This window comes from Schistocerca cancellata, chromosome 11 (assembly GCF_023864275.1).
Source record: "Schistocerca cancellata isolate TAMUIC-IGC-003103 chromosome 11, iqSchCanc2.1, whole genome shotgun sequence".
In the NCBI taxonomy this organism is placed as follows: domain Eukaryota; kingdom Metazoa; phylum Arthropoda; class Insecta; order Orthoptera; family Acrididae; genus Schistocerca; species Schistocerca cancellata.
In genome coordinates, this window is record NC_064636.1 from 168,241,317 (window position 1) to 168,269,124 (window position 27,808).

At 41.2% G+C, this 27,808-nt stretch overlaps 1 protein-coding gene across 1 annotated transcript in view; it reads left to right on the forward strand.

Moving 5' to 3' along the window:
* LOC126108882 (zinc finger protein 721-like) overlaps positions 1-27,808 on the forward strand; it is a 238,138-nt gene that overhangs the window by 56,430 nt on the left and 153,900 nt on the right. The window contains exons 2-3 of the mRNA XM_049914243.1: positions 17,314-17,373; positions 23,472-23,543. Of these exons, the coding sequence (XP_049770200.1) occupies positions 17,314-17,373; positions 23,472-23,543 (132 nt within the window). The remainder of the gene's footprint in view (positions 1-17,313; positions 17,374-23,471; positions 23,544-27,808) is intronic.

Genomic DNA, 27,808 nt, shown 5'->3' on the forward strand with positions numbered 1-27,808 from the left:
AAATGTTCTAACACCCTACCTGCCTGATTAAGTGATCTGACATTCCACACTCCGATCTGTAGGGTGCCAGTTTTGGTTCTCCTGATAATATCCTCCTGAGTAGTCCCCACCCAGAAATCTGAATGGGGGACTATTTTACTCAAGAGGACGCCATCACCATTTAAACATACAGTAGAGCTGTATGTCCACAGGAAAAATTACAGCTGTAGTTTCCCCCTTGCTTTCAGTCTTTCTTAGTACCAGCACAGCAAGGCCGTTTTGGTTGATGTTACAAGGCCAGATCAGTCAATCATTCAGCTTGTTGCTGCTGCCTCTCTTCAGGAACCACACATTTGTCTGGCCTCTCAACAGATACCCCACTGTTGTGGTTCCACATACTGTACGGCTATCTGTATCGCGGAGGCATGAGCCTCCCCATCAATAGCAGGGTCCATGGTTCATGGGGGGGGGGGGATATTATTATATGGGACTATTAATACTTCCACATGTGTGATGCAATTGTTTCTTTATTCCACTGTTCCAATAGTTTATGTTTATCCTGTAAAACTACAAATGCAGAAGTTGGTTCATCATGAGTGGTGTCCGTTCTGATGCATGTCTGACAGAACACCATGCCAGTCTATACAGATGTATTCTACAGGTTTGCTACTTTCAACTAACAAATCAAAAGCACACTGTCAAAAGAACATTGCTACAAACTCCAAAAAGCCTTTTACATGTCAGAAAAATGTTCAACAGTTCCATGTGTAAACAATTAAAACAGATTGACATTAGTGGGGAATTGAAAGCGGGATCTTTGGTATGATGACCTCACAGTCTACCAACACACCCGTGTGAGGTGTACAAAACTATCATTCACAGATACAGTTCTCCTGTGCTCCATAGTTCTGGTGTTGCTTTTAATTACTGTTTACACATGTTCTACTGGACGACAGCACATAACGTGAACTAGATCAGTGTTTTCGTTGATATTCTGTCGACATACAATGTTTGGTACTGATCTGAGTGCCTGACATGTGGAGATTTGGGTGTAAGAGTTGCCTAGTTTACACTACTGTATTTTTGTGGTTTATAGTGTTTTGAAAGTTGTCGAGATTAAGTATGCTGTTGTGGTGCAAGTTTGTAATGGACATACAACTGTCTCCTGATTCAATGTAATGTATTTTCGATCCATCAATGTACAGATTTTCCTCCATGGTGGTTGTTGTTAAAACTGAAACCAGATGAGAATAAAGGCGTATTTGTTCAGTTAGTGGCTCAAAAATGCTTTTCTTCAAATTCTTGACAGCCGTAAATAGTTATCTACAAAAAGTTCTAAATGCATTTCTTCAGTGTTCTACCAGTGAAGCGAAGTATACCACGTGCTTTACTTACAGCTGAGCCTATGCTATCATTCCATTTAATATCGTAATGATGTGTTACACACTGGTTTAAGTGTGAGTCACCAATTCCAGTTGTGACTTGTTGATATTCTAGTGATGGTGTACTTCATTTTTGTTTGTCTTATGAAATGCACAGTTTAAAGTAAAGGACAGATTGCAACTTATCAAAAAAAGAGACCCGTCAAGTTGCAGACAGACACAATTAAGACACATTGTGCCTGTCCGCAACTGGGTGTGCCTATTTATGGTAAGTATCAATCTGTCTTTTCCTTCATGTTGATGTTCTTATTTGGAGTTTCCATTGTTTGAAATGCCCAGTTTTACAGTTCTCAACATCTAAAGCTAGTTGTCAGTCTTTGCACCACTTCGAAATCTTATCACAGTCTGGCTGAATAATGTGCTGATTTTGTCAGATTGTACTTCATTATAGAATTGATATATTGCCTATGAGTTCATTCATATGCAACAGGAAGAACAAAGGTGCCAAACAATTCACCGGGGCACATCTGAAGTAACTTCTGTATCTGTTGATGACTCTCGTTCCACAGTGACTTGCTGCATCCTCCCTACCGAGAAACCCTCAGTCCAATCACAAATATTCAATTATACCTTATGCAATTATACTTTGGGTAATAATATTAGATGTGATACTGAGTCAAATGCTTTTCGGAAATTTAAAAATGCTTCATCTGCCTGACTGCCTCAATCCTTAATTTTAGAATGTCATGTTAGAGCGAGTTGGCTTTTACATGACCGATGTTGGAATTTGCATTGGTCAGCATAGAGGGGGTCATTCTGTGTGAGAAAATTTCCCTCTTTAACAGTTCAGTCAAGTGTTTGTTATGTTGGCATTGTGGGGACAGATTTCTCAGTTCCAGTTTGTTTGCATAGTAAAATGTGCTTTTCATGTCTGTAATGTCTGTGGCCTGGCACATACATGGCAGTGATACAAAAAATATTTTGGTTTTGTATGATATTACCTCAAAAAATATTTTGGTTCTTGTGGTGTTACCTATGGCACAGTACAGACAATGAGAGAATAAAGACTTTTGAAATGTGTCCCCATAGAAGCAGGCCATATTTACGTGCAAGTTCTATGCTTAGAAGCTTATACCAAAAACTGTATTATAAATTTTTTTATTTATTTTAAGTTCTTCACATGGCTCTCATAATAGTAAAACACATAAACATAATTATTTTGTACGGGTTTATTTGGCTAAATTTTTTTGGTGTACACAGGACATAAATTAAGTTAGCAGTCACCACATAAACACCATGCTCGCTCATGTCAGATTCCAGATGCTGCCTAGTCAGCTGGTAAAATTACAGACACTTTTAAAAGATTTGTTAATGGAATTTTGGATGTCTGATGTGAGTTTGGTTTTTTAGAAACTCGATTTCTTCCTTACCTTCTCTCATCCAAGGACTCAGCAATTCTTACTTCCTGTCACCAGTGTGGATTCTTCATCTCTTGAAGCTGTGTAACACCATTTTCAGATAACTGTATTCTGTTATGAGATACTGTGAGAAAGTATTGTGTTTGGAGTGCATTCAGTTTCTACTTTGAGGTTTCTGCAGAACATCTGGTACAAGGTAGCTATAAATTTAGAGTTTTATACTGTCATCAAGGGATCACCTATTTAATATTGGAGGGCAGCGTGGAGGGTAAAAATCGTAGGGGGAGACCAAGAGATGAATACACTAAGCAGATTCAGAAGGATGTAGGTTGCAGTAGGTACTGGGAGATGAAGAAGCTTGCACAGGATAGAGTAGCATGGAGAGCTGCATCAAACCAGTCTCAGGACTGAAGACCACAACAACAACAACAACAACAACATACTGTCATCATATTTGACTCTTTAGTTGACCTGCAACAAGAATATTCAATTGGAAAGTTAACATCATGCAATGAATTTTCCCATTTTCAGAAATTAATCTCTTACTCTGTGGTTGTGCCATTGAAAGAAAATTCCATGTACTCAGCACGCTTGTGGGTCTGCAAAATCAAAACTTGTGGTACCTACTTTTTACACGCTTTCTGCCCATCTACTGCCACATGCCTGCTTACAGGTCCTCTATTTAAATTAGTAGAACCCTTTAACTTGCTCTTCTTCAATGGTTCTGTATGACTTCTTCAGTCTGTCCTTTTTTCCTGAGTTCAGCCAGTTGCCCATGTGACTAAACTTCACGTGTTCTATTTTTTAACTTTTCAATCAGTGCAAAATCTGGTTCGCATAGAGGAACATATGCCCTGGCCCAAGAAATTTGCATCCAGTTTCCTCAAAACACCTGCGCAATTTTAATTACATGTACATCATCACCAATGGTCAAGTACATGTACACTACTGGCCATTAAAATCACTACACCAAGAAGAAATGCAGATGATAAATGGGTATTCATTGGACGAATATATTATACTAGAACCGACATGTGATTACATTTTCACGCAATTTGGATGCGTAGATCCTGAGAAATCAGTACCCAGAACAACCACCTCTGGCTGTAATAACGGCCTCGATACGCCTGGGCATTGAGTCAAACAGAGCTTGGATGGCGTGTACAGGTACAGCTGCCCATGCAGCTTCAACGCGATACCACAGTTCATCAAGAGTAGTGACTGGCGTATTGCGACGAGCCAGTTGCTCGGCCACCATTGACCAGATGTTTTCAATTGGCGAGAGATCTGGAGAATGTGCTGGCCAGGGCAGCAGTTGAAAATTTTCTGTATCCAGCAAGGCCCGTATAGGACCTGCAACATGTGGTCGTGCATTATCCTGCTGAAATGTAGGGTTTCGCAGGGATCGAATGAAGGGAAGAGCCACAGATCGTAACACATCTGAAATGTGGCATCCACTGTTCAAAGTGCCGTCAATGCGAACAAGAGGTGACGAGACGTGTAACCGATGGCACCCCATACCATCATGTCGGGTGATACGCCAGTATGGCGATTACGAATACACGCTTTCAATGGGCGTTCACCGAGATGTCGCCAAACACGGATGTGACCATCATAATGCTGTAAACAGAACCTGAATTCATGCGAAAAAATGACACTTTGCCATTCGTGCACCCAGGTTCATCGTCGAGTACACCATCGCAGGCGCTCCTGTCTGTGATGCACTGTCTAGGGTAACTGCAGCCACGGTCTCCGAGCTGATAGTCCATGCTGCTGCAAAACGTCGTCGAACTGTTCGTGCAGATGGTTGTTGTCGTGCAAACGTCCCCATCTGTTGACTCGGGTATCGAGATGTGGCTGCACGATCCATTACAACCATGCGGATAAGATGCCTGTAATCTCGCTGCTAGTGATACGAGGCTGTCGGGTCCAGCACGGTGTTCCATATTACCCTCCTGAACCCACCGATTCCATATTCTGCTAACAGTCATTGGATCTCGACCAACGCGAGCAGCAATGTCGCGATACGATAAACCGCAATTGCGATAGGCTACAATCCGACCTTTATCAAAGTTGGAAACGTGATGGTAAGCATTTCTCCTTACATGAGGCATTTCTCCTTACACGAGGCATTTCTCCTTACACGAGGCATCAAAACAATGTTTCGCTAGGCAACGCCGGTCAACTGCTGTTTGTATATGAGAAATAAGTTGGAAACTTTCCTCACGTCAGCATGTTGTAGGTGTCGTCACCGGTGCCAACCTTGTGTGAATGCTCTGAAAACTGATCATTTGCACATCACAGCATCTTTTCCTGTCGGTTAAATTTCGCGTCTGTAGCACGTCATCTTCACGGTGTAGCAATTTTATTGGCCAGTAGTGTAGCACTGTAATTTGTTTTTCAGTAGTGGTCATATGTCTTTTTTTTGTTTGTGGTATTTATTGCTGCTGCTGCTGCTGATGTGGCCTTCAGTCTGTAGAATGATTTGATGGAGCTATCCACGCTAATAGGCTTCTTTTTTCAGAAATGATTTGCTTGCTGTTGCCAGTCTGCATGTTATATCCTCTCTACCATTGCGTTTGTGATATTTTACTTCCCAAACAGCAAAACTCACCTGCTACTTTCAGTGTCAAATTTCCTAATCCCATTCCTCAACATCATCTGACTCAGTTCAACCTTCCCAAAGTACGGCTGTTTCATTAGCACCGGGCAGTGAGAGAAAGCTTCAGGTGTTAAGCAGAAACTTCAGTGATGAAGCTTTCTCTTTGTAAGCTAAATAGCAAACAACAACTGAAATACAGACAAATGACAAAATGACAAAATTTTATTTATAAAATATGTCTTCCATTGCGAGTGTGTGTGTGTGTGTGTGTGTGTGTGTGTGTGTGTGTGTTTGTGTGTGTGCATGCGCGCGCGCCAAGTGAAACCATTACGTATTCATTAACTTTTTTTCTCTTGTAGTTAGTTCCATTATCAGTATCATTAGTTTTGTCAGCCCAAACACATGGTAAATCATCTGCATCACCAAAACTACACAAGTCGCTATTTGCTGTCACGGCATTGTGAATGCTCATTCTGATCTGGGATGGGCCTCTCTTACACACAGGCCCAAATAGATTGGAATCACACACTTCGAAAGAAATGTCAGCTGAAAACTATCAGAGAAAGATCTAGAATGTAGGAAAATATAGCTGGGTACTTACCATAAAGATGACACAACTAAAAGACACGTACACATGAGCTTTCAGGTAGAGCCTTAAAAAAATTCACACAAGCAAGCACACCTCACGCAGTCATGACTGCCAACTCCAGCAGCTCAGACGGAACTGCACTGTCACATGGAATGGAAGCAGCAATCTGGAGGAGGTGAGGAAGGGGAAGCGATAGCAGTATACGGGTGGTGGGAGAGAAGAGTGCCGTCTGATTGTGTGTGCAGAGACTAGACTGCTTAACACACACGGCATCAGGAGGTTGTGGGGCAGAGAGGAGAGGAATACGGAGTGAAAAAGGAGAGGAGTGGGGAAAGATGTCTGCGTGCATTGGTGGAGGATGGCAGACAAAGAAGGTGGGAGAAGAGAGTGGGGAGTAGGTGATAGGACAGGAGGGGTGGAAACTGTCGGTTGGTCGGGTGCACGTTGAGGCCGGAATAATTTCAGGAACAGAGAATTTGTCATAAGGGAAACTCCCATCTCCGCAATTCAGATAAGCTGATGACGGAGGGGAGCATCTGAATGGTTCGTGTAGTGAAGCAGCCGTGGAAATCGAGCCTGTTACGTTCGGCTGCTTATTGTGCCACGGGGTGGTCTACTCGGCTCGTGACCACAGTTTGGCAGTGGCTGTTCATTCTGGTGGACAGCTGGTTTGTAGTCTTCCAAATATAGAAATCTGTGTGACGATTGCAGCAGAGCTGGTGTGAGACGTGGCTGCTTCCACTGGTAGCCCGGCCTCTGCTGGGGTAGGATAAGTCTGTGGCAGGAATGGAATAGGAAGTGCAGGACGGATGGACTGTGCAGGTCTCGCACCTGGCTCTTCCACACGGATATGATACCAGTGGCAAGTGTGAGGATTGGAAGCGGCATGGGGACGGTCTAGGATCTTGTGGACGTTCTTATTTATTACTTGAGCAGCCTTATTTTCTGATAAGCATTGTACAGCCTCTCTCCCCTCTTGTCATCTTCCTTGTAGTTGATACATGCTATGATAACATAATGTGCATAAACATATTTATTGGAGATTTTTGTGTTATGTAACAAAAAATTTCTGAATTTACCTTGAAATTTAAATTAGTTTTTAAAGTGTTTTAAATATGAAGTGATTGTTGTTGGTGAATGTATTTTTTGTGAGATAATTTTTGGCTAATTCAGTTACATCACAAAGCTTGATTTTTATTTTGTTATAATGATATTAACTATGAAGTGAATGTACGTAACATTGAATCTGTATATTGAACTGTGTCACAGACCAGTCTGTCACCACCACCAAGATTTCAGTATTGGAGGGGGAGGGCATATCACACTCAAGTCCTTTTCTCTAATTTGAAGTGTATATCCATTTGGAGTTCATGAAAACACTTGGATTATATTGAAATCTGTTGTTCTGCCATGACTGCTGGAAGTGCTTATATTAAGTTGCACTATTTCATACTGCACTTTATCAATAAGTATTAATACTTTTGTTTCACAAGTTTGTTCATTCTGTGTTGAAGTCTGCATCGAATTATGATACACGATCATCTCCACTATGTGGAGTGTGTAATGTACCACTGTGTGAAGCAAAGTCTGATTCTGCAATTAACATTTGTTTTTCCCTGTTTTTTATGTTCTTAAAAAGGTAACATAACCTTATGGGGAAATCACTAAATTACAAAAGTTGTCGGAAATGATTCACATAATGAAATATTACATTTAACAATATTGTGAGAAGGAAAGTTGCTACTCGTCATATAGCGGAGATGCTGAGACGCAGATAGACGCAACGAAATGACTCTCACAATTATATCTTTCAGCCCTTGAGGCCTTTGTCAACAAATGTCTGTCTATTGTTGATGAAGGCCGTAACGGCTGAAACATATAATTGTGAGAGTCTTTTTGTTGTGCCTGTCTGCGTCTCGGCATCTCCGCTATATGTCGAGTAGCAACTTTCCTTCTCATAACATTGATACCTTCCATTGTTTGAAATATTACATTTCATGTTGTTAAACATGTGTTGTGCAAAGGAATCCTGGAGTTCCCATTGTTTGAAATATTGCATTTCATGTTCTTAAACACAAGTTGTGCAAAGGAGCAGTGGTAATATTTCCTTTGGCCAATGTCACTTACTGTTAAGGGTAATGGTAAGTTATGAGCCCTTTGCACTCCATCCATTAATGAGCAGCATTCATTGCATATTTTATGTGAATTCAAGACTTCTAGTGTAGGATTGTCATATAGCTCAAAGATACATTTAATTGTCTTGCACAGGCAGATAATTAGTTGCAAGATGTCAGTTAAACATTTTTATTACAGCCATCCATATTCAAATGCTACTACACGCAATGATGACAAGAAAGCAAGTTTTCTCTTTCACAATCTAGTTATGAGTTTACCTTTAATATTTCGTATATAAGTGAGCAAACAGTGTTCAATCAATACATTCTTTTACAAGATCACCAGAAAAAACATTAGTCACCTCCTTGCACAAGTACACAGGTTGGTTAGGAGAACTGTGGACAGTGTAGAACTGGAACCACCAATCATGTGACCCTTCACCCAAGTAAAGTGATCCGTGTGCACCACTCGTTTGTACAGAATCGACACTGTAAGGTGGGTCAACATGAAAACGTGACAGAAATAACATAAAGGATGCACCCAAGAAGTTTCCAAATTTGTCAGTGCAGGAATGCTGACTGTCCGACGCGTGTATAAAAAATGACGTACCACTGCAGCCGTGTAGCACGGGGTAAGAATAGAGGTGGTAGAAACATCCTAGTCGACAGGGACCGGAGACGAGTGTCGCACCTCCTTGTCGACGGCAGTCGTTTTTTAACCTGACAGGAATTTCTGGTGTCAGTGAACGCAGGTCGCTCTCAGTCAATTTCCGAGTGACCACTGCGGAGAGAACACTGAGGAGTGCCGTCACTATTAGGTGCTCTTAAAGTTGCAATTCCTCAGTGACTCAAATGATGCAGAAACTAGACAGTAGCTGACTGGAAAGATGTAGTACGGTCTGACGACCTCTTTTTCTGACAGTGTGAGGCATCGAGGCAGAGCGTGGAGTGTACAGTCTGGGTCGGAGGAGGCTCTGTTATGTTTTTTTGGTGTTTTTTTTTGCACTGTTTTTCAATGAAGTTATTGTGAATGTGAATTGGGATCTTTATTGTAACGTTTTTGGTAACCATCTATTACCCTTTCTTCTGTATCTTCACAACAGCTATGCTGTGGACATTCCAGGCATTTAACTACATAGTGTGGAGGATGGTTCTGTAGTGTTTGTGGGTACTTTTGCACTGTGACTCATTAAGTTACTGAGAACGTGAACTGGGATGTTTATTATAACAATCTCGGTATATAAGCGTTGCTTCATTTTCTGAACCTTCACAATGATTACACTGTGGGCACTCCCAGCTTACAAGATGACAATAGCCGTGATCACACGGTCACCCACATACGTTCTCGGTTTGGCACACACTAATGGACCCTGTCACACTTTGACTCGTGTACTATGTCACACACTGTTAATCCTATAAAAATGTCTGGGCTGTTTGGTACAGAGGGTGAGATGTAGCAATCAACTCAGTACAGTTTTGGCAGCTCTGTGGGATCTAATCCTGTGTGAGTGGCATATTTCAAGAAACTTGTGGATTCTCACTCTTTCTTGCTGAACTGAACCCTATTCGGTGCTGGAGAACATGTTACATAATGTCTCCTAAATAATTTTTTATCTGGTGTGCTTACATTACACTTTACAGTGAATGTTGTGCTCGCTCTCAAGCTAGGCACACATGTGAGAGTTTTTCACTCTCAGAGAGCTTTTGAGAGTAACACGTGTCATAAAAACAGTGCAGAGAATCAGCTTGCCGGCAGCACCTGAGATCTCAGGTAGTCGCACTCTGCGAGTTTAGATGTGTCGTGTGTGTGGCGACTTCCATCTCTCTAGAGCTGCTGACCGTAGTTTCCGTAGGAGGAAAACTATACCGGCACTGTCAGGAGAGCTCTGTGAGTAGTTGGAGAGTACTGAGCAGCCGTATTGTCTCTGGGATTTGTGCCGTTTGTCACAGTTTTTACCCTACCACATCTTGATAACATATTTCGCCACACTCGTGGACACAAAATGAAAATACCCCCGCAACTATGTGTTTTGAGCAATAATTTGTGCCTTTGACATGTTCCTGAGAAAAGAAATCACCTGCTTTACCTCCTACATGAACAGCACGAGCAGTTAGCCTATTCCAGTATGTCTAGACTTAAACTATGTAACGTAACAAAGAACTTATAAAAATGTCATAGACATATAGCATTAACAAACGGAAAAAGAAAATATTGTCCCTGAGTATACTGGGATTGACTTTTATTTTATTATTTATTATTATTTTGTGTTAATTTTATTTATTTTAATGTAAAAACCCAAGTTGAAATGGAACTAGTGCACTTCTTTGACCTGTAATTCGTGGCTCTCAGTGCATGTGCTGTCTCTCTACCGTACAGGCCATACCTCATTCACACATTCGTGTAGATATAGAGCATACAATTTGTGTTATGCATTCCTCGAGGTCATTAATGAGAGTATGTTTTGTAGAATACTGGTGTTCTTTCATCGTTCCCCAATGCCAGAAATCACATGCAGTCAAATACGGTGACTGTGGTGGCCACGTCAAGGGGTCCACCTCTCCCAATCCGGCATCTACGAAATGTTTGATCTAGGTAATATGAAACCTTTAAAGAAAAATGTGGTGGTGCATCATCTTGCTGGAAGTAACCTGATGTTACAATATGGAGGGGAAGATTATCATCAACAAAATTCTGCAACATATCTTGGTAAGAATATCCCCTTACAGTCTGGGCATTGAAAAAATGTGGACCAAGCACTCAAAACTTCAAAATGCTGCACCAAACATTAAATTTCAGAGAGGATTGAGTGTGTGCTCTCTTAGTTTATTGGGATTGTTTGTACTCCAGATGACACAGTAGTGCATATTTGTGTTGCCACTGACATGAAATGTAGCTTCATCTGACATACAGAACACAACATTAAGGTCTATGTGCACCATTTCTAGTAACACTTCTGCAGCCAGTACACGAGCAGTTTTATCAGAGTCAGATAGAGCCTTTATCATTTGAAAATGGTATGCCTTCATTCCCAGATTGAGGTGCAGAGATATTAATAGACTTGTCCACACGATTCCCAGTTCCGATGCTAATATAGTACTTAACTTTGCTGAGCTCCTAATCATTGTGCCTGGACTGATTATGTTGTTATCTTCCATTCAAATATTTGTTGGAGTCCATTGTTTCCTTTACAGTCATTGGTGTGAGGCTGCATTTTTCATGCAGTCGACAAATAGGTAAAATGTGTTGAGGATCCTTATGAAATCACTGCTGAAATTTCTTTCTTGCTGTCGAGGGTGACCCAAATTCTACCATCCAAGCTGCTACCTTCCTTCTCTCTTTCAAAGTAAGTCGGGTGACCATCTCTGGTCTGCGACAAAACAAAATTTAAAATTATATATTAACATATGGGTGGTAATATTGTTTTGGACGAACCTGTATAAAAAGGTGAAGGACAAACTCGTTAGTTATCAGCTGCGCAATTTTAACTCTGGAATTGATCTGTTCTATATATGTATACTGGCACAGTCTGAACAATTGAGATTACAGTCACGTCGGATACTCACAGTGAAGTGAATGTTATTAATGTGTTGGTAAGAAAAGTGATGAACAAAGGCTGCCAGGAAGTGGAATCAGGACGAAGTTCTGCATTTAATCAGTTTGTAGGAGAAAAGATCAGCATTATGGAATGTATGATTTCTGAACTAAGGGAACCGACTTAAGAAGAAAGTTTGTTGGCTGACATTGGTGCAGTTTTTAACATTTCTACAGAATGTATTTACCAGAATATTCTCAGTTTAAGGGACCATGCAAACTAGCTTCATAACATATGTTAATTAACTTTTACAGAAACATTATGTTTGAAAGTAATTGTTTTGGAACTCGAAAAATTGCCATTTAACTTCAAGTACCGGTAATACGGCTGTATCTACAATTTTATATGATGTGATATTGTTGATTATATTATTATGTTGGGTGTTAAAGAACAGACCTTCCAGAATTTGAAGTGGTTCCTGAAGTCAATATAAGTAAAATTGTTCAGATAAAAGTGTGCCCAGATATGCTTCATTTATCAGATATCCACCCTGTTTGGCTTTTGAAGAGGCATGGGTATCGAGATGAAATCTGGCGTAATTTTTATTTCATCACAATTGTTACTTTACCAAATATTAAAGAGAATAAATGTACTCAGTGCTAGAAATCCTAGTGTCACAAGCAGTCTATCTTTAACACTAATGAATTTATGCCTAATAGTGTTTGCTTGGCAGTCATGGGTCCAGTTATTGACAGCTTAAAAAATAAAAGATCAGCTGGATGGGATGAATTTTCTCCTTTTCTACTGCAAAATGCAAGGGTGAGTTAGCCAGACCATTAGTCCATCTAATAAATTGTGTACTTGAAGAAGGTGTGTTTCCGAAGAAACTGAAACTTGCTATAGTTAAACCTTTATATAAAAAAGGGGAAAGAAAACAACCACAGAACTACAGACCAGTTGCCTTAACCTCAGTGTTTGGCAAATTAATTGAAAAAATAATGCTAGAAATCTTAATCGAGCACTATAATACGAATAACTTAATAGGAGATTTCCAACACGGCTTTAGAAGTGGTCGGAGCACAATATCTGCAGCAGTACAGTTTGTACACTGCCTGATGGAGAAAATAAATGAGGGTCACAAAACGGCAGGAGTGTTTTTAGATCTTTCCACTTTCGTGGAACCAGCAAATAGATCATGTCTGTGGTAAAATAACATCTAGTCTGTATTTACTAAGGAGATTAGTTCAATATTTAGATATCGAAGCAATAAGAATAGTGTATTTTGGGTTGGTGTATCCCCATCTATCTTATGGAATTGTATTGTGGGGGTGGGTGTAGCCAATACAATTTAAGAAGGGTATTTGTATTGCAGAAAAGAGTAATAAGAACTATGACAAAAGACCCAGAACTTCATGCAAAAACCTGTTTATTAAATTTAATATTATGACTATCTATGCAGTATATATGTTTCAATCAATATTATTAGTGAAAAAAGACAAAAAAGTGACAAACAGGAGTATGGAAATCCATGATTACAATACGAGACACAAATGAGACTTTCATATGGTGAGCAGACGATTGAATCTAACAACAAATACCCCATTCATTAAGGGAGCAATATTTTATAATTCTCTGCCAAACAACCTGAAACAGCTTTCTGGTAGAATTTTTAAAAATGAGGTAAAAAAATGGCTTATATTGAAGTGCCCATACAGTATGGTGCTGACATGATTTGACCTGAGGAATGGTATGTTAAATATACTTAAATGATCTTTTACTTAATAGCATGTAATCTATTTATAGTGTGTATCAATAATCTAAATGTAATTAGTATAACATTGCCCATGCATGTTAAATACATGTTTCGAGCTGTAAGATAAATAAATAAATAGACAAATAAATAAGTTATAAGGAGTATTTCTTCCATCTCCGTTTCTGACATTCTCATCAAATTTTGATGTAGATCTTCCATCACGAGTTCTACAGTGAGATTCTTGTATGCTCCAAAATCATCGCTCCATGTAATCCACACTGTTATCCAACACGAACATGGTCTTTATGTTTTTTCTTTGAAAGTGCAGCTGCAGCCAGACACTCTTTCATCACAACCTCTTCCCTTACACTAAGAACTATTGTGGTGAGCAGTCCCTCAGCTCTCACAGACACTGTCACCTCAGTGTGTGTAAACACTTCAGGCATCTGCTCTCACAACTCCCTCCGACACTTAACAGAAAGTAGCCACAAGTAACTATCAGACAGTAACTTTTGGCAGAAAATTTACCCCTAGTGCAAACAATTCTTGGAGTACTATCTGAGATTTCCAAAATGTCTTAAGAGCAAAAACCTTACTTGTATCCCAGCTCTTAGGTGTGTCTACCAGGATCCTCAACTAACTGGGAAATGGCCAGTGATATGGCTACTTCATGTTTTGACAACAGGGCGAGTTCATGTTTGGTGTTGTGGAATCATCTGCAGCATTAATGTTAATTCAAAATAAGTTCCAATCCTCCAAAGTAACATTACTAAATGGCTAAGTAAAGACATTAAAATCTCATTTTCATCCAGGCAGCCGTCCCTGAGTTATGACGACTCTGCCTTGTGATGATATTTCGTAAGATGCAATTCCATCTTTCCCCAGTTGTAACTTTTTTTAAGAATTGTGGCAACACACATCGTTCAACTTCTTACTGCAGTTTGGGAATAGTGTGTGGGTGAGTTTTGCAACAAGCAACCTTAAGATGTCTGTAGAACAAAAAGTCAGATACAGATAAATTTTGAGACCAAATGGACCACAAGCTGCTGGAAACCACTTGTTTCTGAAAACACTAACTGATCTGAGAAAGTCGTGCTCTTGTTGGCAGTACAAACTGTACGGTTCTTCTCCTGAAACCGTGGTCTTGTAGCTGGTCTTCAGACATTGTGGTCACAAATTGTGACACCGTCTGTAAGTAGCACTCGCCATGTTGTGTCACAAAATAATGTGATAAAGATTTTCCTACGTGGTGTTATGCACCAAACATACACTTTTTGTGCTTGCTGGAAGAATTTGTACAGAAAATGTGAATTTTTTGTAGTCTCAGCATGTGAATTCTGTGTCTTCACGTATTTCTTGAGATGGTACCATGCTTCATCAGACCGAAACTGATGAGAGAGGTGTTCCTCATTTAATGATGTGAATGACATGAACCACTGTCAGAAAGTTGCACAGCACGAATTCTGCATAGGTACATCTTTAAAACACACAAACTGTGCCATCTGTGTGCTACATACAGAGAAACATTAGTGGCTAGATAGGCGTCGAGCAGTCTTCGTGGGACTTGACACCTCACCTGTAAGCTTTCTGACATTATACTTTCAGTTGACCACATCTGGCTGCATCTCCCACATGTCCTGTATTGAATGGAACTTGCTGTGCATCTGCTTCCTGGTGGATGTACTTTCGTCTAAAGGTATTCCGAGTCTTGTTGTTGTTGGCTCATCTAATGTACTGGGTGAGAGAGAATACTCTGTCCCGTAATGTATAACACATTGCTGTACAGTCAATTAATGATTATACCTACAACAAAAAATAAATATTATTTGATAAGGTTGTGTCATGTTTTAGACCCCTGGCAACTGCGTGTTTGCTTATATAATGTCATATGTACGAGGTGCATTCAAGTTCTAAGGCCTCCCATTTTTTTTTCTAATTAACTACTCACCCGAAAGCGATGAAACTGGCGTTACTTCTCGACGTAATCACCCTGCAGACGTACACATTTTTCACAACGCTGACGCCACGATTCCATGGCAGCGGCGAAGGCTTCTTTAGGAGTCGGTTTTGACCACTGGAAAATCGCTGAGGCAATATCAGCACGGCTGGTGAATGTGCGGCCACAGAGAGTGTCTTTCATTGTTGGAAAAAGTCAAAAGTCACTAGGAGCCAGGTCAGGTGAGTAGGGAGCACGAGGAATCACTTCAAAGTTGTTATCACGAAGAAACTGTTGCGTAACGTTAGCTCGATGTTCAGCACTGGCAGTTACCCGAAATTTTTTTGGTGGTGGTGAATCTGTGTGCTTCCATTGAGCTGACTGGTGCTTTGTTTCTGGATTGAAAAATGGCATCCACGTCTCATTCATTGTCACAACCGACGAAAAGAAAGTCCGATTCATGCTGTCGTTGCGCGTCAACATTGCTTGGCAACATGCCACACGGGCAGCCATGTCGTCATCCGTCAGCATTCGTGGCACCCACCTGGATGACACTTTTTGCATTTTCAGGTCGTCATGCAGGATTGTGTGCACAGAACCCACAGAAATGCCAACTCTGGAGGCGATCTGTTCAACAGTCATTCGGCGATCCCCCAAAACAATTCTCTCCACTTTCTCGATCATGTCGTCAGACCGGCTTGTGCGAGCCCGAGGTTGTTTCGGTTTGTTGTCACACGATGTTCTGCCTTCATTAAACTTTCGCACCCACGAACGCACTTTCGACACATCCATAACTCCATCACCACATGTCTCCTTCAACTGTCGATGAATTTCAATTAGTTTCACACCACAGAAATTCTGAAAACGAGTGATTTCACGCTGTTCAAGTAAGGAAAACGTCGCCATTTTAAGTATTTAAAACAGTTCTCATTCTTGCCGCTGGCGGTAAAATTCCATCTGCCGTATGGTGCTGCCGTCTCTGGGATGTATTGACAATGAACGCGGCCTCATTTTAAAACAATGCGCATGTTTCTATCTCTTTCCAGTCCGGAGAAAAAAAATCGGAGGCCTTTGAACTTGAATGCACCTCGTATACGGTGCTGATGAACCAGAGCGTTGTGACCACTGACCACTGCGAGGCTAAATGCCACCAGGAAGTGTTATATAGACGTGACCCAATATATGAATAGGGATCCATTCTAGTGACAATATGGGCTGTAGACGGGGAAATCCATTGATGTAAGAGACTTTGTCAAAAAGGACAGACCTGAGAACTAACATCATGGAAACATCAAAGCTTGTTAGCGGTTTTCGTGCTGCTGTTGTGAGTGTCCATGGGAAATGGTCAGAGGGCAGTGAAACAGTGAGTAGGCGACAAGGTGTCTGATATCTACACCTCACCGAGGAATGTGGAGGTCAGAGACTTGCCCACTCAGTAAAGCAAGATAAGACCGACCTGTGGCAGATCTGATGACAGAGTACAATGCTGGTGTTGGAAAAAATATTTTTGTTCAGCACACATTACTAAATATGGGACTCCGGACCACCTACCTCCCTTCGTGATCGACATTTTCACAACTGTGGTAGCATCGTGCAGCAGAATAACTGTCTATGTCACGAGGTGTAAATCGTGCTACTGTTGTTTGAGGGTAATGATAGTGGACTCGTGTTGATGTCCTGGCCACCAGACTTGCTGATCTTAACCCTTTGAACACATCTGGGACATTATTTGGCACTAGCTCTGCGCCCACAAACCGACAGCCCATAATTTATGGGAATTGCGTGACCTGCGCATAGACATCTGAGGTCACATACCTCTGGAAAAGTACCGACGACTTGTCAAATTCGTGCCACGCAGTATTGCTACTGCATTGCGTTACTGAGGTGACTCGTCACATGTTATTGAAACAGATGCTCGTAATGGCTCGGTTCATTAGTGTGGGTGTTTCTCGTTTGAAAATCTCTTGCGCCTCATGGTAATGCAGTGTCTTAATGTTTACATTACAGGTGACCAATGAGGCAGATTCGTCACACACGTTCCACCAGGTGTTCCTTGTGGAGGACAATGTAAGTTGTTCTGAAATATTTTCAATGACCACAAATACAAGTCGGTACTATTATTTAAACTCTACTGTTAATTAATCTCATACATATGTTGTTTTTATTTAATACTAGCTGTTCTCAGCCATGCATTGCTGTGAGCCAGTCTGATTTAATGGAAAATAAAGAAAGACGAAGCACAAATTTCTAATATTTATGAATATTGATACATGCCCTATTCTCCTTCTCCCTTCTCCCTTCTGTCTCTGTCCATCTCTTCCTCTTCCATGCTTTGTCCACCTCCTCCTTCCCCCCTCTCTCAGTCCATTGCTTCCTCCCCCTCTCTCCATCCATCTTCTCCTCCCCTGTCTCTCCAGCTCCTCCTGCCATCTCTCTTTCCCCGTCTCTCTGTACATCACCTCCTCCTCCCTTCTGTTTCCATCTTTACATCCCTCTCTCTCCATCTCCTCCTCCATGCTCTCTCTGTCCCTTCCCCCCCCCCCCCCCCCCCCCCCACCTTCTTTCCACTTCCTATGTCCATTTCCTCCTACCACTCTGTCAATCTCCTCTTCCCCCATCTCTCTGACCGTTAGCCTTGTTTGTTGGTATTGCAAATGCAAATTCTGTAGTAGTAGCCTAATCATAAGCTTGGTATGTATCTAGTTAGCAACACATATGTGTGTTTTGTGTGCGTGCACGTGTATCCGAACATTTATTACACTGACATGGCAAATTTTGATGTAAATTGGTCAAGTACTTTTTGAGATTTGTGACAACATTTCCAGTTTTCATATAATACACTCCTGGAAATTGAAATAAGAACACCGTGAATTCATTGTCCCAGGAAGGGGAAACTTTATTGACACATTCCTGGGGTCAGATACATCACATGATCACACTGACAGAACCACAGGCACATAGACACAGGCAACAGAGCATGCACAATGTCGGCACTAGTACAATGTATATCCACCTTTCGCAGCAATGCAGGCTGCTATTCTCCCATGGAGACGATCGTAGAGATGCTGGATGTAGTCCTGTGGAACGGCTTGCCATGCCATTTCCACCTGGCGCCTCAGTTGGACCAGCGTTCGTGCTGGACGTGCAGACCGCGTGAGACGACGCTTCATCCAGTCCCAAACATGCTCAATGGGGGACAGATCCGGAGATCTTGCTGGCCAGGGTAGTTGACTTACACCTTCTAGAGCACGTTGGGTGGCACGGGATACATGCGGACGTGCATTGTCCTGTTGGAACAGCAAGTTCCCTTGCCGGTCTAGGAATGGTAGAACGATGGGTTCGATGACGGTTTGGATGTACCGTGCACTATTCAGTGTCCCCTCGACGATCACCAGTGGTGTACGGCCAGTGTAGGAGATCGCTCCCCACACCATGATGCCGTGTGTTGGCCCTGTGTGCCTCGGTCGTATGCAGTCCTGATTGTGGTGCTCACCTGCACGGCGCTAAACACGCATACGACCATCATTGGCACCAAGGCAGAAGTGACTCTCATCGCTGAAGACGACACGTCTCCATTCGTCCCTCCATTCACGCCTGTCGCGACACCACTGGAGGCAGGCTGCACGATGTTGGGGCGTGAGCGGAAGACGGCCTAACGGTGTGCGGGACCGTAGCCCAGCTCCATGGAGACGGTTGCGAATGGTCCTCGCCGATACCCCAGGAGCAACAGTGTCCCTAATTTGCTGGGAAGTGGCGGTTGCGGTCCCGTACGGCACTGCGTAGGATCCTACGGTCTTGGCGTGCATCCGTGCGTCGCTGCGGTCCGGTCCCAGGTCGACGGGCACGTGCACCTTCCGCCGACCACTGGCGACAACATCGATGTACTGTGGAGACCTCACGCCCCACGTGTTGAGCAATTCGGCGGTACGTCCACCCGGCCTCTCGCATGCCCACTATACGCCCTCGCTCAAAGTCTGTCAACTGCACATACGGTTCACGTCCACGCTGTCGCGGCATGCTACCAGTGTTAAAGACTGCGATGGAGCTCCGTATGCCACGGCAAACTGGCTGACACTGACGGCGGCGGTGCACAAATGCTGCGCAGCTAGCGCCATTCGACGGCCAACACCGCGGTTCCTGGTGTGTCCGCTGTGCCGTGCGTGTGATCATTGCTTGTACAGCCCTCTCGCAGTGTCCGGAGCAAGTATGGTGGGTCTGACACACCGGTGTCAATGTGTTCTTTTTTCCATTTCCAGGAGTGTAGATATGACATATTTATTTATATGTTACATGTATTAAAAGATAGGTGCATAAAAATAGTGCATCTGTGTGCAACACAGTATCAAAAGTTTGAAGCAAATGGTGAAGAAATTTTACAGATTTAAGAATTTGAGTAAACAGACATTTACATTTTTATTTATATAGAAATAATTTTTTGTTTGTTCAATACATTATGCAGGGTGTATCAAAAAGAATCACCTGATTTGACGTGTCTTATCTTTCTGAAACTAATAAACATATACAGTGAATTTTGTTTTTTGATGAACTGGAATCTCAAAAAGTTTTTTTTGTACCTTTTTGTAGGTGTTCAATACATCCCCCTTGAAATGCTCGGCATATGTCAGTGTGGTATTCAGATTGTTCCCACACTACAGTGAGCGCGTCTTGAGTTACAGCTTCCACAGCTGCTGTTATGCGATGTCTCAGTTCCTTCATTGTTGTTGGCAACAGAGGCCCAGAAACAGTCTTTTATAAACCTCCACAAGAAATAGTCTCATAGAATCAGGTCCGGTGACCTTGGAGGCCAGTAATGTAAAGTTGAATCATTTTGTCCAATGTGACTGATCCGTCGTTTCGTAATCCTTTGATTCAAAAACTCCCGCACTTCCAGGTGCCAGTGTGCCAGTGGTCCATTCTGTTGGTAAATGAAGTCTTTTGAGTCAATCTCCAACTGTGGGAAAAGAAAGTTCTCAAGCATATCTATAGATACGTGCTTTCTGTAACAGTGTTCTCGGCAAAGAAAAATGGACCGTACACCTTTTCCAATGAAACTGCACAAAACACATTAAATTCTGGAGAGTTGCTCTCATGTTGTACAACTTCATGTGGTTGTTCTGTACCCCATATTCTTACATTATGACAGTTCACCTTTCCATTTAAATGAAATGTTGCCTTGTCCGTAAACACTAAGCATGTAAGAAAACAGTTATCCTCTATCTTGCCATGAACAAAATTACAGAACTCCACAAACTCACCTTCACAAAGAGCTTGCAGTTGCTGAATTTTGTATGGTTTCATGTGTAAACATCGGCGCAACACATGTCAGACGGACATTGGGGGCATGTTGAGCTGTCGAGCTGCAAGGCAAATGGAGTTTTGCAGACTCCTTGAGAAACTGTGGTAGGTACGTTCATTGTCCGTGCCAGACACAGACAGTTTGCCTTTACAGAAACAACATGTTTCTCGGAATTGTTCATGCCATTGTCCAATGCTCTTTGCTGTGTGAGGATACACACCATAGCTAGTTCAAAAGTCATGCTGAACAGTTATTACTGACCGGCACTGCGCAAAACGTAGAACACAAAATTCTTTCTGTTGTCCTGACACCTTTTTTGATAGAACTGATTCGAGCACACACACTGCTGCTACATAGTGGGAACCATGTAAAACTTGAGAGTTTGGTCTTTCCAACAGTACATTGTTCACGCTCATATCTCAAGTGACGTAATAGTTTTGATTTTTTTTTTTTAAATCACATGCTTCTTTTTGATACACCTTGTATTTCTGAAAGTTCTTTACCAATTCTTTTTAAATTTTAATACACTGTGGCATTCAAATAAGCACATGTTTTTTTATACCTACAGGAGCTCCAGGAGGTGTAGAAAAAACCACGTATACACGGTGAGCACAACATCTTGCCCTGATTATAACAATTTATTACAGAATAACCATTTGACTAGTAACACTAACCTATGTAACAGCATCAAATGTAACTTATTATGTCAAACGGTTCTTCTGTTATAAATTTTTATAATCAGGGCATGACTTTGTATTCACCCTGTATTTAAATGCATCATTGTGTCATAATTTAAAGAGGTTTTGTAGAGAAATTTTGGAGATTTAAGATTTTGAACAAATGGACGTGAGGGTTTTACTAACAACATATCACTTTGTGTATTACATATATATACTGCCGGCTGGAATGGCCGTGCGGTTCTAAGCGCTACAGTCTGGAGCCGAGCGACAGCTACGGTCGCAGGTTTGAATCCTGACTTGGGCACGGATGTGTGTGATGTCCTTAGGTTAGTTAGGTTTAATTAGTTCTAAGTTCTAGGCAACTGATGACCTCAGAAGTTAAGTCGCATAGTGCTCAGAGCCATATATATACCGTATGGCTCTTCAGTGAGTATATAAAAACAAACTCGTATTCAAATATAGCAGTGTGTCAAAACTTCAGAAAAATCAGTGAAGAATTATCAGAGTTTGAACATTTTGAACAAATGAACATTTACATGTTTATTTATATAGATGAGATATCGAAACTTCTTTGGAAATATGCCTATTAGAATGTCTCAGTCATAACTGAAATTTAATTTTTGGTGTCAAGACGAGGCAGTATGTTTTGCCGTAGTTGTGGACTCGTTCTGAAATTGAGATGAACTTACTATGTTGTGAATGTGAAGGTCACATTCAACCTCGTTCAGGAAAAACGAAAAGTGAATTTCCTCACTAACTGCTATTTTTATGCGAATGTTAATATTCTAGCTATATCTCTCCAATGCGACCGTTATGCTTGCGCTGAATTCTCTTCCTGGGATATTTTTAAGAGTCGAGGCAGTCAAAGATTTTATTTAATCTCCACGAATGTATTCCCGGGGACAGTGGTGAGAGCGAGTATAGGATACAATAGTTTATTTGTATTAAAACATAATATTTAACTTGTAGCAGCTTCAGTAATATTGATGTCGGTGTTTGTGACTTAAAATTAGAAAGAAAAGTGCCACTGTACGAAAGAGAATTTGATGGTTGCTAGCGCCGTATCGTGTCATTTTCACACGATCTGGATTTACAAATTATGACCGTGAACTTTTGGCCTATTCTATTTCTACAGTTTAAAAAGTAGCAAAAATCCTTAAAAATGGAGATAAAACCGGTTGTCGATAGACATCCTAACCTCCATTAAGTGTCACTCATTGTGAATGACGAGCGTACGGAGCATACCATTCAGTTTCGAAGTCTGAGATGTCGGCCGAGCTGAAGGAAACAAGTAATGGGTGTGAGACGTGAACATTAAATGAATAATATTAGCCCAAAGAGGAATGAAAAGATCAATGTTCAGCTACAAAAAGAAAGACAGAAAGAAAGCAGTTGATATTAGACAGATGACAAAGTTCACTGACATAATGGAAAGATCGAGTACCTCATTATTGGCAGTGGGCCAGTCACGTTGCTCAAAAATGCATGTGGTGGAAACAGCTACGAGACTGGAGCCCAGTTTAACAGAGAAGACCGAGGAGCAGACCTCCGGACAGATGGGACACAGACTCAAAAAAGACAGCCAGAAAGCTTAAGATCAGCACAAATGGAAGAACCTGCTGGGATCCGATGTTGGACACTGACTCAGAGAAGCCACAGCACTGAGTGATTGAATTGGATGAAGGTGATGATGATGATGGTGATGATGAAGTAGTAAATATTGATGTATTAAAAAGCAGCCAATTTCATGGATCTTATATGTAAAATGGCAGACCTGGTGGTCTTTTGTCAACCGTGTGCCTGGAAACCGAAAGGGTGTGGGATCGAATCCCAGTCTGTCAACGGAATATTTTGATGTGCCTTTTAACCTAGCCTCTGTTTTTCAATAATGTGAAGATTCACCAGGGATGACACGTGGTCCGGATTGTACATTAAATTGTAGGGCAGGTTTCCCTCGTAGGGTTACTGGTGCAGCTTAGAGATATGCAACCTACCTAAGTTACATCCATTTGAAAGACTTGCACCAAGCCATTGAATCACACATGATTATTAATATATGTGACATTAAGAAAGAAGTCAAAATATAATTGTGTCTATTTTGTAATAATATGTGCTTCATACTTGAAAGGATTCATTATAAAATACGAATGTCAAATATCTTTGACGAGAACATTTTGTCTACTTTTCAGGACTGGGCGTCTGGAGAACACGGAGGAGACGTGAGTGACCCTTTGAATGTGGAGACACGGGACAGTGATGTAGTGAGTATTGTCTCGATTTGTCAATGTTGTGTTGACTCCCAGTGGCTAAATTGTTACCCTTGCACACACTTTTGTCAGGGGGCAGTGTTTAGAATTCAACTTACTGTAAATGTGAGAAATTAATGGCAGTCTCACCTTGAAATTTCAATGAGTTGGCGGAAGGAAGTTCTAACTCACAAGAGGGTATGTTGGAACTTCCAGTATGCTCTGTAGCTGCTCATTTGCATCTTTTGTTATATGTATATGTTTGTTAACTTGATGTTGTTCTTATATTTTGGAAAATATGGATGATCTGAAAATGGGTCTGACTGGAAAGTAAATAAAAGTGAAATTTGCAACTTTGGATGTTTTTATTGTTGTATTGAGTGTATTTTCATTTATTGGATATCATTACTGAGTCAGAAATTACAATTCACAAAAATTATTTTTACTTAGCAAACCTCACAAAGATCTTCTGTAATTTTGTTTTCATCTATGTTGTCAAACTTTAACAACAATTAAGAGGGAACAATTAGAATGTTCATAAATTATAAACTGACATTATTAGAAATAAATATGTTTTACTTAGTTTCTGCTCATTGTCTGTTTCATCTTACTGTCATTGTTAGCATAGTTTTAGTCTTAAGGGGGATGAAACTCTTGCTTGCAAATTTCTTTCCTGGTTTTAGGATTCTTCATATACATAATTTAAACGACATGGTGCAAGCTTATACTTCAACTTTCCAGATATTATTAAAGCATTCTATACCATTTTTCTCACAACACAATCAATTGTCACAAAATGGAATTTAAGACTTTTACAAACACATCTCCAACACCTCTTCTTGTCAAGTATCTAACTTCAGAGATATTATATTATAAAGTTATTCGAGTGATTTCAATATTAACATTTTAACAGAAAAGATTTTCATGTTACAACCCATTTTCCAATTTATTATCTCCACAGTTTTTAATAATCAGTGGTAATATTAACAACATAAGGGATGATCAAAAAGTTTCTGTTTGAAGGGCATGTGGTCTAGAATTGGTATGTCAACCAGGCAACATTGCTGTGAACATTGAGGCAATCATCTCACTGATGTTGCAGGCTGAAGGTACCCATTTTGTAAAACACCGTGTCCTGCTGCATGGAGAAATCTTAAATGCCTGCTGCATGTTCTTGTCTGACCAGCACTGGTGACCCTCCCAGGCCTTTTTTAAGGGACCGGAGGAATGACAGTCACGTGGCAAGAGAATGCAATAGGGGTGGTGCTCAAGTGTCTCCCATTTTGGTCGGTGGAACTCCGGCATTAAGACATTTGTGATATGGGGACGTGTATTATCATGAAGGAACAGTACCCCGTGTTACAGTTTTTCTGGATGTTTTGCCTTAAGTGCACGACGTAATTTCTCCAGTGTCGCAAGATTCCTCGAAGTCAGTAAACGGTTGGCTCGGTAACAAAAGAACGGGACGAGCATCACCTTTCTGTTAATGAATGGCTCTTGAATTTCTTGGGATGAGGGGACAATGACTGACATTACTGCATTCTTCATTCTCTGAAGGGTGCTTGGTGGTGTTTCTCCTTCAGCAGCCAAGAACAGAATGACTGTCGGTCTTGTTTGGTCACTTTGGTAATAATGTTGCAGTAGTTTCCATTTCTGTGTTTAAGCTTATATAAACGCCAGATGTAGACCAACACATTATTGAGTTGCTCAAATTATAAGCTCCTTCTCTCAAATAACTCATCCAAATTTTCTGAGCTTTTAATCATCATCTACCAATTTCTGTCCCATTTGGATAATTACTACATGATGTGTGGGTTGTTGTTGTTATTGGTTTTTTCCGCTCTCAGGGTGTAATTTGAGGAAAAATATTTTTTTGTACCAGGTGGTTATAATTAAACTTTCCCTATTTAACATGTTATGACACAGAAACAAATTACCGTACGAGTACCAAACTTGGTAGCATTGATGTCCAGAGTATGAGGTGGATGATTTCCATGTGTCACAGTGCCAGTTCCAACTGTTGCCACCAGGTGCCATGATTAGTCATCGTGATACATAGTGTCACACCCCTGAACAGTCGCAGTTCACTTGTTGATTTGTCAACGTGAGCTTGGACAAAAGGCACAGGGCATTATTAGTGAAACTCTATTATTGAAACAACAGTAATGCTGCAGTTGCATTTCATGAATTCGCCGGCTGAAAGGATTACGGAAGGGTCCTCTTTCCCCACCTGCTGTGCGGAGCATTGTGAAGAAGTTCGAATCGACTGGAGAACTGGGTGCCACTCTGGAAATAGGCTGATTTGCATCACAGGTGGTTGAAGAAATCGCTGTTGCTATGGCAAAAAACACTGTGCACAATTCCCAATTGTCAAGCAGTGCGCATGCTGTGTCACGACAGTTGAACATCCTGTGGTCCACCTTACGGAAGCTGCTTCGAACATTTCTCACGTGGGATCTGTACGAGATCCGTACGGTACAGCAGCTTCCACCACAGGACGCACAATGGTGTGTTGACTTCATTTTCCACTTTCTCGGAAGGATTAAAGTTGACGAGGGCTGACCCCGGATCATCCTATCGATAGACAGAGCTCATTCGTCTCTGACGGATGAGGTGGATACACAGAATTGCCGAGTGTGGGGGGATCTTCACCTCTAGTAACTGTGCGTGAAGTTCCTCTGTATGGTGAACGTGTCACCATAAGGTGTGGCTTCACGGCTACATTCATAATTGGCCCAACCTTTTTTGAACTGGTTTGCGGTCAAGGACCAGATGTGCAGTGTGACTGGCCAGCGTTTACGCAGTATACTTTGCCAATGTCGTGCCCACACTACAGGAGAGAGATGCATTTTGGAAACAATCGAATTATCAGCCGATCATTTCCAAATGCTTGGCCGACACGATCACCTGATCTCACTCCCTTTGATTTCTGGTTGTGTGGCTACCTGATGGACAAGATTTACCAGGGAAACACTCACACATGTGCTGATCTGAAGGGCAGCATATCAAGAGAGGTAGCCAGCATACCTACGGTCATGCTTTGCTATGCTGTGCAGAAAGCAATCATGTTCTTTCAGACTCTTCTGGACACTGATGGGTGCCATATTGAGACCCTTTTGTAGCAGTAATGGTACTGGTATGTAAAGGTATGATGCATTGTGTAGCACATTAAAAGTATTTCAATTGAATTGATTTTGCATTATTGCTCTTCTCATGTCGTTGACATTAATGTTACCAAGTTTGTTACACGTACGGTAATTAGTTTCCGTGTTATAACATGTTAAATAGGGAGAGTTTAATTGTAACCACCCACTACTGTGTTTCATTTTGAGACATATGTGTATACCATACAAATATATCCATAAATAATATACATACTATAAATATAGATTTAAAAATGTTATTGTTTGAGAAATGTTTTTGGATCATGCTTTTTTTATTAGTGCAGAGTATTGATTTCTTCAATAGAGAATAAGAGTTTATTATTGTATCATTGAACTCTGTGACTGTTATTCTGTTAAGAACTGTTGATGGAGAATGCAACCATCCGCCAACACTTTTAAAAAAGCTTTCCTTTATTACCTTACCGGTTTTGGGCTATTGTGCCCATTTTCAGATAGCTACATTTGTTTTACTATAGTGTTAGATTTATCAGCAGTATGTTGTCTGCTCCTGCAGTTTGTTCTGCTGAATGTTATTTCATCTTATTTCTCGCCTTATGCATTTCTGGGAGGGAGCAAGAGGGCAAGTCAATTATTATCCACAATTTATTTATATTTTTGTTTATTTTGGTAGTACTGCCGTTTTACATTGATGACGCACGCTTTGTTTATTTGTTGTTATATCTTTGCAATTTTCAAGCTGCTAGGTTAGTTTCGTTACCGCTGCCGTGCTGTTAATCGTGACTGCTCCGCTGTCTATTTGCACCAAAGAAGAGCAACGTTCAGTGATCCATTTTTTGTTGTCGGAAGGCGTATCAGTGGCTGAAATTCACCGAAGACTTTCGGTGCAGTACGGGAACAGTGTTTTGCCACAACGGAGTGTCTACGAATGGATTGAAAAATTCCAAAATGGTCACACAAGTGTTACGCACAATGAAGGAGCTGGACAACTGTTTACTGCCTCAAATGAAGAAACCGTTGAGCATTCATGTGAAATGATTCTCTTAGACAGACGATTAACTATTGACGAAGTATCACATCGTCAGCAAATTAGTCACGGTTCTGCCTACAAAATCATCCACAACATCTTGGGTTTCATAAAGTTTGTGCAAGATGAGT